Below are 15,401 nucleotides of genomic sequence, written 5' to 3'. Positions count from 1 at the left end.
GTCAGCTTTTGCGTTGTTTGGCAAGTGTCCGTAAACAGACAGGAAGTCTCACTCCCCAGCTCGGTTTCGCGCCATCCTGGTCCTCGCTTGCGTGACAGGTGGATAAATTGAGACTCGTTCGTCGCGCGCCCGCGGTGGCCGATGACCCGATAACGTTGGCAAAAAGACGGAAGCAGTGGCGGAAGTAGAAAGTGGTGTCCTTTTTCCGGGCGAGAATTAGCGCTTTGCGTGGAAATTCGGACACTCGCTGACCGTTGACCCTGACCCCCGGCCATGAAACGGATGGCCCTCGATCTCGACGCTGTCGTCACCGCGACCAGTTTTTGTGCTCGGTGCCAATGAGTGGCGTGTCCGTGACCAGCGATAGACGTGAAAAGAGTGCTAAAAACTGCAAAGGAACCAGTGGTGCAACCAGTTCTCAGGATTAATTATCTCAAACCCTTTAGGCCAATGATGAGGAAGGTAAGCATCCCTTTTGCATCGAGTAGCACAGAAAATCGCAACCGTGGTGGACTTCGGGACGGAGAACAATAGAATTTATGGCGTTTGGCACGGCCAAGTCTTTTTACGCGGAAAGCAAGCGCAGCCTGCGTCGATGTGCCTCGAATCCGGGTCATTCCTTCACTGCTCCCCACAGGGGATGAGGAACACGAAATCGTTATTTGCTCGAAGGCGCCTTGAAAGCTCGGATTAGGTTTCTTAGTCAGCCAAAAAATGAAATATGCTGTTATGGGCGCTTGCGAGGCAAGTTTAGAAATATAAGCCCCATTAATGTTCACGACCCTACAGAGGAGGCTGCAGAGTCGGAGAAGGATACCTTCTATGAGGCAGTAGAACGAAACCTCGAGGCCTGTCCCAAGTATGATATTAAAATAATACTTGGGGATTTTAACAGTCAAATAAGGAAGGAGCCCGTATACGAGCGGGACGTCGCTTCCATGGCTTACATGAGGATACCATTGGTACTGGACTGCGGTCTATTGAGTAAGCAATATCGCTGGAAATGGTTGTTGGAAATACTTAGTTTGCGCGGAAAGCGCGGTAGAAAAGGAAGACGAGGCAGACCCTGCCTAAGTTGGAGCGATGGCGTAGGCCAAGACGAATTGAACACCACGGCTTTAGTGCAGCTTTAAGGGATATCGAAATGGTGGACCTCGGCGCAAAACCGGGGTGTCTGGAGTTCCTTACTAAAGCAGGCCTAGATCGGATATCGATTGTTGCGCCGTTGATGATGATGTGAATCTCGGTGTCCTCTGTGGGCCCGAAAGAAGTCTTGAACCCTTCGTAGGCTGTCATGCGAACGCTCAACATATTTATTGGTAAAGTAGTGAATACAGTCTTAACGGCGGGAAGCTATTTAATTTTCATTTCAAAACATGACTGCGAACGAGTTCCTGCAAACGGATTGGGCAAAGTTCAATGAGCTTCTTGGCAATGAAGTACGGCTCCCTATGTGGCAAAAGAATTTTGGTGATAGAAGTTTAGCTAGAAACTCCGAATCGACCACTTTTAGAGTGTATTGAAGAGGCTTTTCCTATTACCTGTGCCAAACGAAAAAATTCAGCCCTGTGAGTTGGGGTTTAAGAATACAAAGCTGTGCTTGCTTGTCGTCAGAGGCGACTAAAAGGGATAACAATTTGTGGAGTGGAGTGCAAATTTTCAAACTTTATTGCTGCTGAAACATCAACAACGGTTTAGATAGAGACTGACATAACGGCTGAGACTATTGGGTATCGAATACGGAGTATGATTGGTTTCTGGAATGTGCGTATGCTTCTAAATAGCGAAGGTTCTCAAAATGCTCGCTATGTCCAATTTAAGTGGGATTCCCAGCGATATAAGCAGTAGAGTTTGGGCCTAACCGAAGTAAGATGGTTGGGACTCCGAAGAGTACTCCTGTTCCTCTTGCGGCACGAGCAATTAAACGCAGTACAAGGGAGTTTTCCTAAAGGTTACATTGTGATTATGATGGGTGATCTGAATGGCAAAGTGGGATCTGACAATTCTTTGCTCCGGCATGTGATGGGGGAAACACCGTCATGGCGACCGTAATGATGATAGCGGGAGGTTTGTGATTTTCTGCAAATTTGACGGCCTCGTCATTGATGCCCGTTGTACGAGCACAAAGCTTGTCATAGGGTCAGTTGAGTTTCAATTACCCATCACCGTACGAACAATCATATCGACCACTTTGCGATCAGCAGTACATTTAGGAGTTGTCTCTTGGATGTGCATAACAAGAGAGGCGCTGGCATCGGCCTTGAAAGGGGTAACCATCTGATGGTTGCTTCTGTGTTGCGTCTGTCACTTCTCGCAGATTTTTGGGGGCTGTGAGTTTAACATCGTCATCATAATTAATAATCGGACCGCTGATGAATAGCCTCTGAATATCAGGTTTTCCCAGAGAGTGGAAGGAAGAGTATGATCGTTATGATTCAAAAGAAGGGCATACGGTTTTTGTGTAGCAATTGGAGGGATATCTGCGTGCCCCTGCTTTTGCAAAGATAATACCTAAAATAAGAAAAATAAAACTAGGTAGCTTTCTCCTACTACAATATATTTTAATAGTTACCCTAAGTAGCTTAAATACTGAGCAAAAGAGTAAGTAGCTCTCGAAATACTTATTAAACTATTAAAATATATTGTAGTAGGAGACAGCTACCTAGCTTTATTTTTATTTAGAAGAACTACAAGCATCGGAACGATAACTACCAAAAATAATCCTGGAATGCATCAAAAGAAATCTCGACAGCTTGATCGACAGATCCTCCTGCATTGACCACATCAACACCCTATGGATAATTTTAGAATAGTGCGTGGAGTTTATATCTTCGCTGCACCTACACTCCCAGGAAATGTTATGGCTTCTCTCTACTATGTGTTTTGCGACTGCTGACGTGATATGCCGTAATAGTTTTTTTTTGCCGCTACTTATTACGGCATGTCAAGTCAGCAGTCGCAAAACATATAGTAGAGAGCGGCAATAATCAATTATGAGACGAAAGTGTTTTATCACTAGTTATATAACCAGTAGTTCCCGGTCGTAGGCTCCGTATTTACCTTCAGCCGAACGCGAAATTAGATGCTTCACAGAAAATGGACACAAGCTCGTCGAGTCAGTGAGATTTGAACCGCAACCTTCCAATGCCACACTCGGCATATCTTATAGTTCGCATTGCCGAGCTGCGAAGAAGAGGGAGAAACTCTCAGGCGCTTAGGAAAGCCATTCTTTAGAGATATTTGGATGCGGAACGGGGGGACTGCTACCCTTCATAAATTCTCACGCATCACAGTGTTAATTTGACTCAACCGATCAGCCGGATTCTCGGTCTGTTCAATATCGTTATAAACGGCTTTCATATATATTATCATCATCATCAACGGCGTAACAACCGGTATCCGGCCTAGGCCTGCCTTAATAAGAAACTGCAGACATCCCGATTTTGCGCCGAGGTCTACCAATTCGGTATCCCTAGAAGCTGTCCGGCGTCCTGGATTATGTGACCCGTCCACCGCAACCTATTGAGGCTGATTTTATCCACAGCCTGATGGTCATGGTATCGCTCGTAGATTTCGTCGTTATGTAAGCTACGGAATCGTTCATCCTCATGAAGGGGGCCAAAAATTCTTCAGAGGATTCTTCTCTCGATCGCGGCCAAGAGTTCGCAATTCTTCTTGCTAAGAACCCAAGTCTCCGAGGAATACATGAGGACTGGCAAGATCATTGTCTTGTACAGTAAGAGCTTTGACCCTATGGTGAGATGTTTCGAGCGGAACAGTTTTTGTAAACTGAAATAGGCGCTGTTGGCTGCCAACAATCGTGTGCGGATTTCATCGTCGTAGCGGTTATCGGTTGCGATTTTTGACCCTAGATAGGAGAAATTATCAACGATCTCAAAGTTGTATTCTCCTACCTTGATTCTTCCCGTTTGACCAGTACGGTTTGATGTTGTTGGTTGGTTGGTTTTTGGTGCTGACGTTGCCACCATATATCTTGTCCTACCTTCATTGATGTACAGCCGAAGATCTCGCGCCCATCGCCGCCTGCTCGATCTGGATGAAGGCAGTTTGTACGTCTCGCGTTGTTTTTCCCATTATCGTCAGAATAGGCCAGCAGTTGGTTAGACTTAAAGAGGATGGTGCCCCTCGCAGCTTACCTCAGCAGCACGGATCACTTTTTCCAAGGGTCAGGTTGAAGAGGATGCATGATAGACCATCCCCTTGTTTTAGACCGTTGTTGATGTCGAATATTTATGTGGTTCTGTTGCTTTTATCTGGCCTCGCACATTGGTCAGGGTCAACCTTGTCAGTGTTATCAATTTCGTTGGCATACCGATTTCTCTCATGGCCGTGTACAGTTTTACCTTGGCTATGCTATCATAGGCGGCCTTAAAGTCGATGAAAAGATGGTGCAACTGATGCCCATATTTCAACAGTTTTTCCATCGCTTGCTGCAGACAGAAAATCTCATTTGTTGCTAATTCGCTTGGAGTGAAGCCTCTTTGGTATGGGCCAATGATGTTCTGGGCGTATGAGGCTTATTGGCCTAGCAAGATAGCGCAGAATATCTTATAGATGGTACTCAGCAACGTGATACCTCTATATTTGCTGCACTGTGTGATATCTCCCTTTTTATGTATGGGGCAGATAATACCTCTTTGTCAATCGGCAGGAATTCGCTCCCCCACACCTTGAGCATAAGTTGACGAACCGCTTGGTGTAATTGGTCTCCTCCATATTTAACCAATTCGGCTGCAATTCCATCGGTTCCTGGCGGCTTATGGTTTTTAAACCAATGAATTGCACGGACTGTGACGTGGCAGTATTTGTTCGTCGTCATCAGTTGACGAGACCTCTAACTCATTGATGTTTTGATTGTTCAGCAGTTCATCAAAATACTCAACCCATCGTTCCAATATGAAATCGGATTTCCCTCTTTGTCTCGGCAGGATGAGCATCGAGGTCCTGCTGACTTGTTGGTAAAACTTGCACCCCTGGTGTGGTTGCTCCCTGTACTTTTCGAGTTCACAGACCTGCTGGTTTTCCCAGGCTTCCTTTTCCGTCTGTGAAGTCGCTTCTCGGCACATCGGAGTTCGTGTTGAGTCTCCGCCCGTGCCCGCGGCTTTTGAGAATGCAACAGTTACCCGGTATGCAGCATTCTTTCGTTCCGTTGTTGGGTTATATTCATCGTCGAACCAGTCGTTCCGACTTTTTTGCAACTGTCTGTGGCCGTATCAATGACGGCATTCTTCAGGTGATTGTGAAAATCATTTGTTGATGCTTCATCTCCAGGATCTCTGTTGACTGTGGCTATTGCGACTTCCATTCCCCCCTTATGGGTTTTGCGTAGGGCTGTGCTGTATCAGGGTATCGGCTAGCTGCTTGAAAGTCCTTTTTCTGTACAGGGAGCGCACTTTCCATGGGAAATTTCGCAAATCGTTATACCGTTTACTTTGCCGGGTTCGCTTTTATAATATGTGTGATTTGATTAGATTTCCTGGAGGTTGGAATGCTAATTTTATCAAATTTGGTTTAATCAGCTCAATTATGCGCGAAACGGGTCTACTCTCCGATATGAGGCTCTAAGAAATTCTGCATTTTTCCAAAGCTCTGGAGTGGCATCGCATTTTTTTATTGTTGTTATGATATAAGCAAGGAAAAAGACTGATTGCTTGGAATAATATGGCAATTAGCAATACTTCCGCATCTCTCGATACGAATTCCGTCCACAAAGAAGATTAAAATCCGCCCACGCACTCATGTAAACGCACCAAATCGCAACCCCTCACTTTCAATTTTCTTCATTCCCATCAACACCCATTGAAGAACAGAACACCAGTTCGCCAAGCTTCCCCTGTCTTCGCCGCATTCATCGGCCGAGCAAGTCAGCTGATTCGCCGCCGCATCTTCGGATTCTCGCCCGTAGCCCGGCAACAGCATAATCAGCGCTCCCCATCCGCCCGGCGACTTGGCGAAGTTCTCCACAATCTCGGCCGCCCAGCAAGCGGCGAGTGAACTGCGGTCAAGTGTCGACGCGATTCCAGGCAAGCAAACACGGAATTTTGTTTTGACAAGAGAACTGTCAAATGGCTCAAAATTACAATTTTTTTCCTTTCTCCGCTTCTCGTTTTCACTAGTTGTTTTCGCGAATATAATTTTCTTTTAAGACACGGAACGTCTTGACATCGTCTTTCGTGATTAGTGTGAGGAATTGTGCGAAAGGAGGAAAACGTTTTTTCAGTTTTAATTCACACTTGATTTGCCATCAGGTGCTCCTGACCACGGACCCCGTCCAATCGGTAAATTCCCTACAATAAGTCCAGACTTAAATTAGTGAGAAATTGAGTGTTGTTTGGTGTCGTGCTCGCTGGCGGAAATCGTGAATAATTTTGAGCTGCGGGTGACGCAGCAGCCACAGTGAAAAGCACAAAGTTGGGAGCATCTCGCCCAGTTGCGAGGCGGATTATTTTCGTATTTTGGCTGGTGTTTGGTCTCGTTGGTGAGGTGAACGCCTGGCGCTCGTCTCAGCACGCAAAAGCATCTTTGGCTGAAACTTAAAAGCGGCCAACCACCGGGCGTTTACTGACCGGAACAGCTTCCGACTTTGTGCAGGCAGGCGTCAGAGAGACGTGGAAAGTTCGCCAAGCGCGCATTCGATAGAAACGTAATTTTCCTTTCTTTACAGAATTGCATTTTCCCTTGCCAGCAATTCGGTTGTTCGCAATGCGGTGGAACTAATACATTTTTTGTTCTCTCCCGTTTCAGGTGCATTTTGCCAACTCCAGTCCGCCAGACTCTCCAATGTCGGACACGGCGCAGTCCACGAGCACCGACAGGAACGAAGGTAAGAAAAGTTTTTGCTTGGCAGGTCTACATTCGCAAAGAAAAACAAGAACTTTATCCTAGGCGCCTTTTCCCGCATGCAATTGCTCAATTGTCGGTTTGAACCAGGTGAAATTCCCTCTTTTTCTGCTCCCTTACTCGAGTGGCTTTAAATCCCCAGTGGCGGAGAACTTGCCATGCTGCGATTTGCATAAAGATTTAGCTTCGCACTGGGCACTGGATGGTTCCACGTAGGAGCGGGGTTTTGCTGTATTCGTTCAACTTTCCATAGTTGGAACCTGTTCGCCGATGATCGAATGTTCTGCTTTTAGCTCAGCCGGCTTCAACCTTCTCTCGCGCACATTATTTATTTACTTTCCCTAATGAATTCGGTATAACTACACTGGTTCAAACACGTAATCGGACACAGAGTGTTCCATGTTTTCCACGGATTTTTTTATACTAATTTATTAATTTTTTTTTTTTTTTTTCAAAATTTATATTTTCAATCTATTGCAAATCGGCAACTCCACTTTTGGACGAAATACATTTCAAATTTACCTAACTCCATCGATGCGATTATCCATACGCAAATGTGCTCCATTATGCGATTTTAGTTAGATTTTTATAGTCTCACTGTCAATTTAGTGTGGTCAAATTTACGCATAATTATTCTCAATAAAAAAGCGATTTTCCTTTAATCACACGCAAAGGTTAACCTTTTGTGTCGTTTAGATGATGCTTTTAGATTGATTTTGAAATTGTTTGGGTTAATTAAGGCCCCTCTCTCTAGATAAACAAGTCTTCTCCAGCTCAGAGAATAGTAAAGTTAGCTTCAAGGAAGGCCGCAAGCCAGGTACCAACTTTTTTAAGTGCAGTAGTAGTACATACATTCGAGGATAATCCTGGAATTGAGTCATTGTTGCTACTACTGATAAAGATGCGAATCAAATTGGAAGTTGAGTTGTGCTGTCGAATGGAGCGGACGTGCGTCGGGATCGGTCTTCACCTATGCGATACTTAATCTAGTTTCTATCACACTAAATTAGGTTTAGTAAAGTGTCAATGCAAGGGCCTTTGCTATGCCCTTTGCTCAAATTTCTTCTTTTCCTTCTTCTTCTTCTCCTTCTCCACCTACATTCTATCACCATACGAGCCATTCCACCAAACGTATGCTCCGTGATCATCATCATCATCAACGACGCAACAACCGGTATCCGGTCTAGGCCTGCCTTAATAAGGAACTGCAAACATCTCGGTTTTGCGCCGAGGTCCACAAATTCGATATCCCTAAAAGCTCTCTGGCATCCTGACCTACGCCATCGCTCCATCTTAGGCAGGGTCTGCCTCATCTTCTTTTTCTGCCATAGATATTGCCCTTATAGGCTTTCCGGGCTGGATCATCCTCATCCATACGGATTAAGTGACCCGCCCACCGTAACCTATTGAGTCGGATTTTATCCACAACCTGACGGTCATGGTATCGCTCATAGATTTCGTCGTTACGTTGGCTACGGAATCGTTCATCCTTATGTAAGGGGCCAAAAATTCTTCGGAGGATTCTTCTCTCAAGCACGGCCAAGAGTTGGCAATTTTTCTTGCTAGGAACCCAAGTCTCCGAGGAATACATGAGGACTGGCAAGATCATTGTCTTATACAGTAAGAGCTTTGATCCTATGGTGAAACGTTCCGAGCGGAACAGTTTTTGTAAGCTGAAAATTATCAACGGTCTCGAAGTTGTAGTCTGCTATCTTTATTCTCCTCGTTTGACCAGTGCGGTTTGATGTTGTTGGTTGGTTGGTTTTTGCTGCTGACGTTGCCACGTTGCTCAGGATCTCGCGCCGCCTGCTCGATCTGGATGAAGGCAGTTTGTACTTTTCGGGTCGTTCTTCCCATGCAGCATAGGCCAGTAATTGGGTGGTATTAAAGAGGATCGTACCTTTTGCATTTACTCAGCATCACGGATCACTTTCTCAAGGGCCAGGTTAAAGAGGACGCATGATAGGGCATCCCCTTGTCGTAGACCGTTGTTGATGTCGAATGGTCTTGAGAGTGAACCTGCTGCTTTTATTTGGCCTCACACATTGGTTAGGGTCAGCCTAGTCAGTCCTACCAATTTCGTCGGGATACCGAATTCTCTCATAGACGGCTTTAAAGTCGATGAAGAGATGGTGCAACTGATGTCCATATTCCAACAGTTTTTCCATCGCTTGTCGCAGAGAGAAAATCTCATCTATTGCCTCTTTGTATGGGCGAATGATGTTCTGGGCGTATGGGGCTACCCCGCCTAGCAAGACAGCGGATAATATCTTATAGATGATACTCAGCAACGTGATACTTCTATAATTGCTGCACTGTGTGATATCTCCCTTTTTATGTATGAGACAGATAATGCCTTTTTGCCAATCGTCAGACATTGATTCGCTGTCCCACCATTTGGTGTTATTGGTCGCCTCCATATTTAACCAATTCGGCTGTAATTTCATCGGCTCCTGGCGACTTATGATTTTTAAGCTGATGAATTGCACTGACTGTTTCTCCTATACTTGGTGGTTGCATCATTTCTCCGTCGTTTTGTTGGCGGGACCTCCAACTCGCCGATGTTCTGGTTGTTGAGTAGTTCATCAAAGTATTCAACCCATCACCCATTCCGTCGAAAATCAGATTTTTCTCTTTGTCCCGGCAGGATGTATGTAAGTATGTAAGGCTTCATCCTGCTGACTTTTTTGTAAATCTTCCGCGCCTGGTGCGGTTGCTCCATGTACTTTTCGAGTTCACAGACTTGTTGGTTCTCCCAGGCTTCCTTTTTCCGTCTGTGAAGTCGCTTCTCCGCTTGCCGGAGTTCGTGATAAGTCTCCTCGCGTGCCCGCGTTCCTTGAGAATGCAGCATTACTCGGTATGCGGTATTCTTCCGTTCCCTAGCTAGCTTAGATTCATCGTTAAACTAGCCGTTCCGACTCCTTTTGCGGCTGGGGTCAAGTATGTTTGTGGCCGTATCAATGATAACGTTCTTCAGGTGGTTGTGAAGATCATTTGTTGATGCTTCATCTCCAGGACCTCTGTTGACTGGTGATCGGTCGTCAAAAATTCAGTTTTATTCAGATTCAATCTGGGATGAATGAGGTGATCATTCCATTTTTGGACAAGTTGCTCGAGATAATTTTTTCTATTATAATAGATGCTAGGAAAACATCTGCATAAAGTAGTGTATATGACGCTGGAAGTTGAATGTCCCGTGTGACGGTGTCCATAATAAGAACAAAGAAGAGTGGTGAGGGGGCGCTTCCTTAATGAACACCAACAGAGGCATGAAGTGGTTTTGATTCATCCGCCACACTTCACAATTGAACCCAGCGAACGAGTTCTTCTGGCAGTAAGTGCCGTAGAGCATAACAAATGAGTTCGTGTGGCAGACGATCAAACACTTTCTCTAGATCCAGAAATGTAAAGAGGGCGATGGTTCTCACGGTGTTTCTCCATGAGTAACCGCGAAGCGTGTATTGCATCAGTAGTTTTACAGTTCTTGACAAATCCGACTTGATTCACGGATATTTCGGTTGTCAAAAAAGCGTTCAAAAATCTTCATGGTATGGGATAGTAACCGGATCGGACGGTAATTTGAACATTCTGCAGCCTTTCATTTCCCATATTGGAACTGTGGTACTTTCTTGCCAGTCAGATGGTGTTCTATCTTCCTGAATAATCCGATTAAAGAATTCACTGAGCAACAGTATCCCAGTTCTTCGCTTTCCAGAGATCAGATGTGATATCGTCAGGTCTTGTGGTTTTCCCCGATTTCATTCGTTTTATTGTCTCCTCAACTTCAGTTGGAGGATGAGCAAATTCTTCAATTGAAATCTGCTCGAATTATTCTGGCTATCAGTCGCGGCTCGACGGTTGCTAATCAAAGTACCGTTCTTGTCATTAACGCAACAGAATGTCCTATTCTGTGTGCGTTCGTTTCGCCTTTTGTCAAATCGATTCAGATCTCTCCCGAGTGTCCAGTTTATCGTAAAGATTTTTGTAATCGTCCGCTCGGGTAAGAGCGATTGCTTTCTTTGCTTGCCGGTTGGCATTCTTATAAATTTGCCAATTGGTCTGCGTTTTATCGTCGAGAAACTTGTGGTGGAGGCGTTTCTTTTCACGGACCTCCATTTCAACATCATCATTCTAAAGCCAAGTATCTTGTTGAGGATAGCAGGGGCAGCTTTGTGGATCGTGTCTTTCATTTGGTTCTACGATTCTTCCACATTCGTAATGGTTGGTAATCGCGTACGTGAGATGATCATTTCTTCTCACGAAATCGCTGCCATTTAGTGCGCGGCGGGCCGGTGGCTTAATTCACAGGACGGCAATCAACGGCCGATGTTGAGGTGACATGGTCTCATAGGGAACGGCTTTGCAATCTTATGAGAATATAGTCGATTTGCGTTTTACCGTTCCCACTATAAAATGTAGGAAGATAAGACAAACGTTTGATGAACCATGTATTCATAAGTACAAGGTCATGGGTGTCCGCAAAATCGATTATACGCTCGCCACCCTCATTGCGCGCTCCGAACCCCTTTCCCCATGGTACCTATTACCGTCTGCCTTTTCACCCACATGACCATTAAGGTCGCCCGCAATGATAATATAGCCGCCAGCAGGCACGCGACGAGTCTTTTCATCAAGAAGTTGCCAGAAGGCATCTTTCTCAGCATCACGTCGATCTATCTGTGGTGCGTACGCGGTGAAGAAGTGAATAGTGCGATCAGCTGATATAATGGTGAGCTTCGTCAACCGATCATCAAATCGTTCGACTTCTTTAATGGCGGAAACCCTCTGAGATGGCAGTGCCAACACCGTATTGTGTGTGGGCTACCAAAATAGAGAAGTTGGTAGTGCTAGTGATAGAGTGCAGATATCAATGCGCCTTTTCCGAAGGGCTCTCGCGAGTTCCTCGGTCTTTCATATTTGTTTTTTCTGGACTAATTTACTTACGTCCTGACCCCTCCATGCGTCTAGAACCTTTGCCCATTTCGACAGAACTGGGGCCCGTCCTACCGCGTCGACTAGCATTTTTCCGAGGCTTATTACTCGTACCGATCATCTTGTTTCTAACGACATTGAATGTCCCCGTCGCGAGACCTGTCACTAAGGAGGTAGCATTTATTTTCTTTACCTGACAACTCAAACCGTCTTCTTTATCTGGGCTTATAACCAGTACGCTATTTAAATAGCATCACGGAGTTACTGGAAATGAATCTTGATGCAATCAATACCACCCTGAAGCGAAACGCCAAAATTCAAAACGACACATAATCAACTCTTCTCCGAAAAATGCCGGGATGAGCAAATTCAAAGTGAAAGCGAGGATTCTGATCTCCCTTGGTCGTCGTTTAGCGTTTAGTAATAAATTTCACCTGCGAAACCTTATCGAACGTTTGTGTGCGAAGTTTCTTCTTTGTAATAACTAAGTGGATTTGGGCGGTAGTTAAAAGACCATTCTTTGTGGTCGGGGTTGGAAGGAAAAGGGGAAAATGCTGTAAACTTAAAAAGTTGGTAAAAATGATGCAACATGGGGTCTATGTGAAAATAACAAGAAAGTGCTCCTGGGAGGACCCGCTCGTCGGTAGTGAATTCCACTGCATGGCATCGCCAGCAATCGCGCGCCCTTAATGTAAAACCTGTCCATTACCACTTCGGCCTTCTGATCAACTCGTCCGCGGGTAATTGGCCTGTGCGCCCATGAAGTTCTTTATTCGAAATAGTATCAGGCCAGCGTACCTTCAGATAACTGAATTTGCAGAATTCAGGCAAGGCAGCGAAAGCGGATCTTGCACTGTTAATGGGTCGGACAACATCCAACTCGGTACCACCGGCGGCAGAAACCATGCTTCCTAGACATAAAAATCGGTCGGCATCTTCGATGCTCTGCCCATTAATGAGGCTAGGGGCAGTGCGATGACCCGTTTGACTGAGCACCTTGGTTTTTGATGTTGTCTTCAGCTCGACTCTATCTGCCTCTCTTTCAAAATCCAGGACCATTTGGCCAAGACCCATGACCCGACAAGAGAGCAAACCGATGTCATCAGCGTAGTTTTACATTTCGCTTAAGGATTTTGGCGAAAATATGCTAACTTGATGCGAACATTACAAAATAATTAAAAAGTTTAGGAGACACTGTTCCATACAGAATGTCCAATATTACTGCAATACCAAGTAAAGAAGTAAAGCAATCAATATAAGCGAACAGTAATCTCTAAGCAGCTTTATTGCAGTAAACTCATGCATACTTCCGTATTCATTGCTTATATATCAGTTGTTTTACTGCATTACGATGGACGCCATAACAATCGAGTCACTGTCCTAAATATTGTACTTTCATTCCAAAAACGTAATAAGAATATTTTCTTCAGTTCTGAATTCACTTTTGATAGAGATGAACAATTGTTTATTGTTGATTTCCATAAATTGAAATGAGGTCTCTGTTATCAATAATGGCTGAATCGTTTAATGCACATAGAATGTGTTTTAGCCGATATTGAAAATACTCTCTGAGAATAGGAGGTATTCACTGCATTTATGAAGTGCCATTTCCATCTAACTTCCCAGAATTTCACACTGTGAACAAATACAAGCCTGAAAAGAAATATAATATAAACACAAGTGTGTCGGATACTCATTTAAATTTTATTGCTTCCGTTCACTGAACTTCATGGAAAGAGCAATATAGAATGAATAAACATAGCACCTAGATTTAACCCCATTCAGAATGTTTTATACATAAGAATAATCCAGTCTGCGGGTTAATTCGGGGAATAATTTCTTCTTATGAGTAAGATCTTTGTCCAAAGAAGGTAGAAATAGTTGAAATTTGGACACTTTTGCAGGCAGACTTTGACCCACTTTATATGTGCTTTTCTTGTAATAAGAAAAAGTTATCAGATGCTTCATGGTCGCATGAATTCTAATTGTTCTGGAAGAAGTTTTGTCTTTTTCAAAAACTTGAGGGTTTTTTTGCAAGGAGTCCGTGGAATAAAAAAAAAAGTTGCGAAAAATTTCACTCTATTTGGTCCACTCCGTCATCAATATGATGTACAGTGAAGATCTCCCATATCAGTTCAACAATATTGTTTAAAAATTATCCAATGTTGTAGAGAAGATCAACGAAAGTTACATTAAGTATAGGGAGCGGATGAACTTCTTTGGAAGGGCCATATTACGAAGCACAATCAAGAATACTGTGGTCGAAAATGGTCCGACCTATTGAACTCTGTGAATTGATAGTAGTGAAGGCCAGGTATTCTGGAAGCTTGACACTGGATATCGATAAAAAGCAGATCAAATCTAAACTTGGTATCAAAAATTATAAATCCTTATAAAAGCTAAATCCTGTCAAAAGGCAGCCATCAAGGCTTAAGATAAGATTAAGTAGATAGATTAAGAAAGCAGTTAGAATATTTTTAACGACGAGAAAAAGTAAGAATCAACTAGGGATAAAGCCGTGAGGAAGATCCTATGCGAAGAAAAGTGAAAAGTGAGAGTGGGTGGATGAATAACATACAAAGGTAGGCATGAAAGAAAGCCAAATGGCCAAAATTTAGCAAAAACCAGGGGCTTCTTTTCTGGCACCCAGTATTTTATACTAAAGATCCCGAAATGAAACAAGTTGATGACAACTTCCGGATGGAAAAATTCTCAAAACAAAACTTAGCAAGGCAAGATCTAAACGAAAGAGAAAAAAATGTTCTCCTTGGTAGTCTCAAGCAGATAAGCTTTTCGTAATGAAAACTTTTAGACTATATCCTCAACGGCAATCTATACCCCACTAGACATATCTGAAACAAGACGGAGTACCACAAGCTGGTGCTTCGAGTGTAAAGGTCTTGTGTTCATCTTATGTGAGAAACTTTTTACGTAAATTTTCCCATTCATATATGGTCAAAAACTCAAAATAGTATTTCGTATTTTTTTCAAAATATAAAATATAGGTTACAGACGTGCTCACCCAAAACAAACAAAAAATGTCACTCATATGTCTGTCTCGAGTAATTGATATTGATATTAAAGGCGAGTCTCCCGCGTCTAAAAACGGGACAAATTTTACCAACTAGTTCTCCAGGTTGGGGGTTGGATAGGGCTGACAACCCTACACGGAAAACAATTTGTTACGAAGCCACAACAGGAGCCTCGGACTGGACGGATAATATAACGACGAACCCTGCAACGACAAAGGAATAACGATATGCACATGCACATGTACAGAGATGAAGCTGCTAAGCAGCTAGCCGATATCCTGTTCCAATATAGGGCTGATGTAACAGCGTTGCAAGAGATGCGTTAGACAGGGACCGGTTTCCTGGAGAAGAGTCGCTACACCATATATTATAGCGGCCATCCAGTAAACCATGTGCTCAGAGTAAGTTTCTCAAAAAATGAAACCTACTGTTATCGGCTTTGGAAACATAAGCGAATGGCTGTGGACTCTGTGCTTGCGAGGCAAATTTAGAAAAAATATAAGCCTCATTAAAGTTCACGCCCCTACAGAGGAGACTGCAGAGTCGGAGGAGGATATCTTCTACGAGGCAGTAGAA

At 44.0% G+C, this 15,401-nt stretch overlaps 1 protein-coding gene across 1 annotated transcript in view; it reads left to right on the top strand.

The window, feature by feature from the left end:
- The window catches only part of LOC119647703 (motile sperm domain-containing protein 2-like), an 81,130-nt gene that overhangs the window by 50,074 nt on the left and 15,655 nt on the right, over positions 1–15,401 (top strand). Inside the window, exon 4 of the mRNA XM_038048788.1 lies at positions 6,766–6,844. Within this exon, the coding sequence (XP_037904716.1) occupies positions 6,766–6,844 (79 nt within the window). The remainder of the gene's footprint in view (positions 1–6,765; positions 6,845–15,401) is intronic.

Source organism: Hermetia illucens, chromosome 2 (assembly GCF_905115235.1).
Source record: "Hermetia illucens chromosome 2, iHerIll2.2.curated.20191125, whole genome shotgun sequence".
NCBI lineage: Eukaryota > Metazoa > Arthropoda > Insecta > Diptera > Stratiomyidae > Hermetia > Hermetia illucens.
The sequence above is the reverse complement of the archived record's forward strand: the minus strand, read 5'-3'. Positions and strand labels throughout refer to the sequence as shown.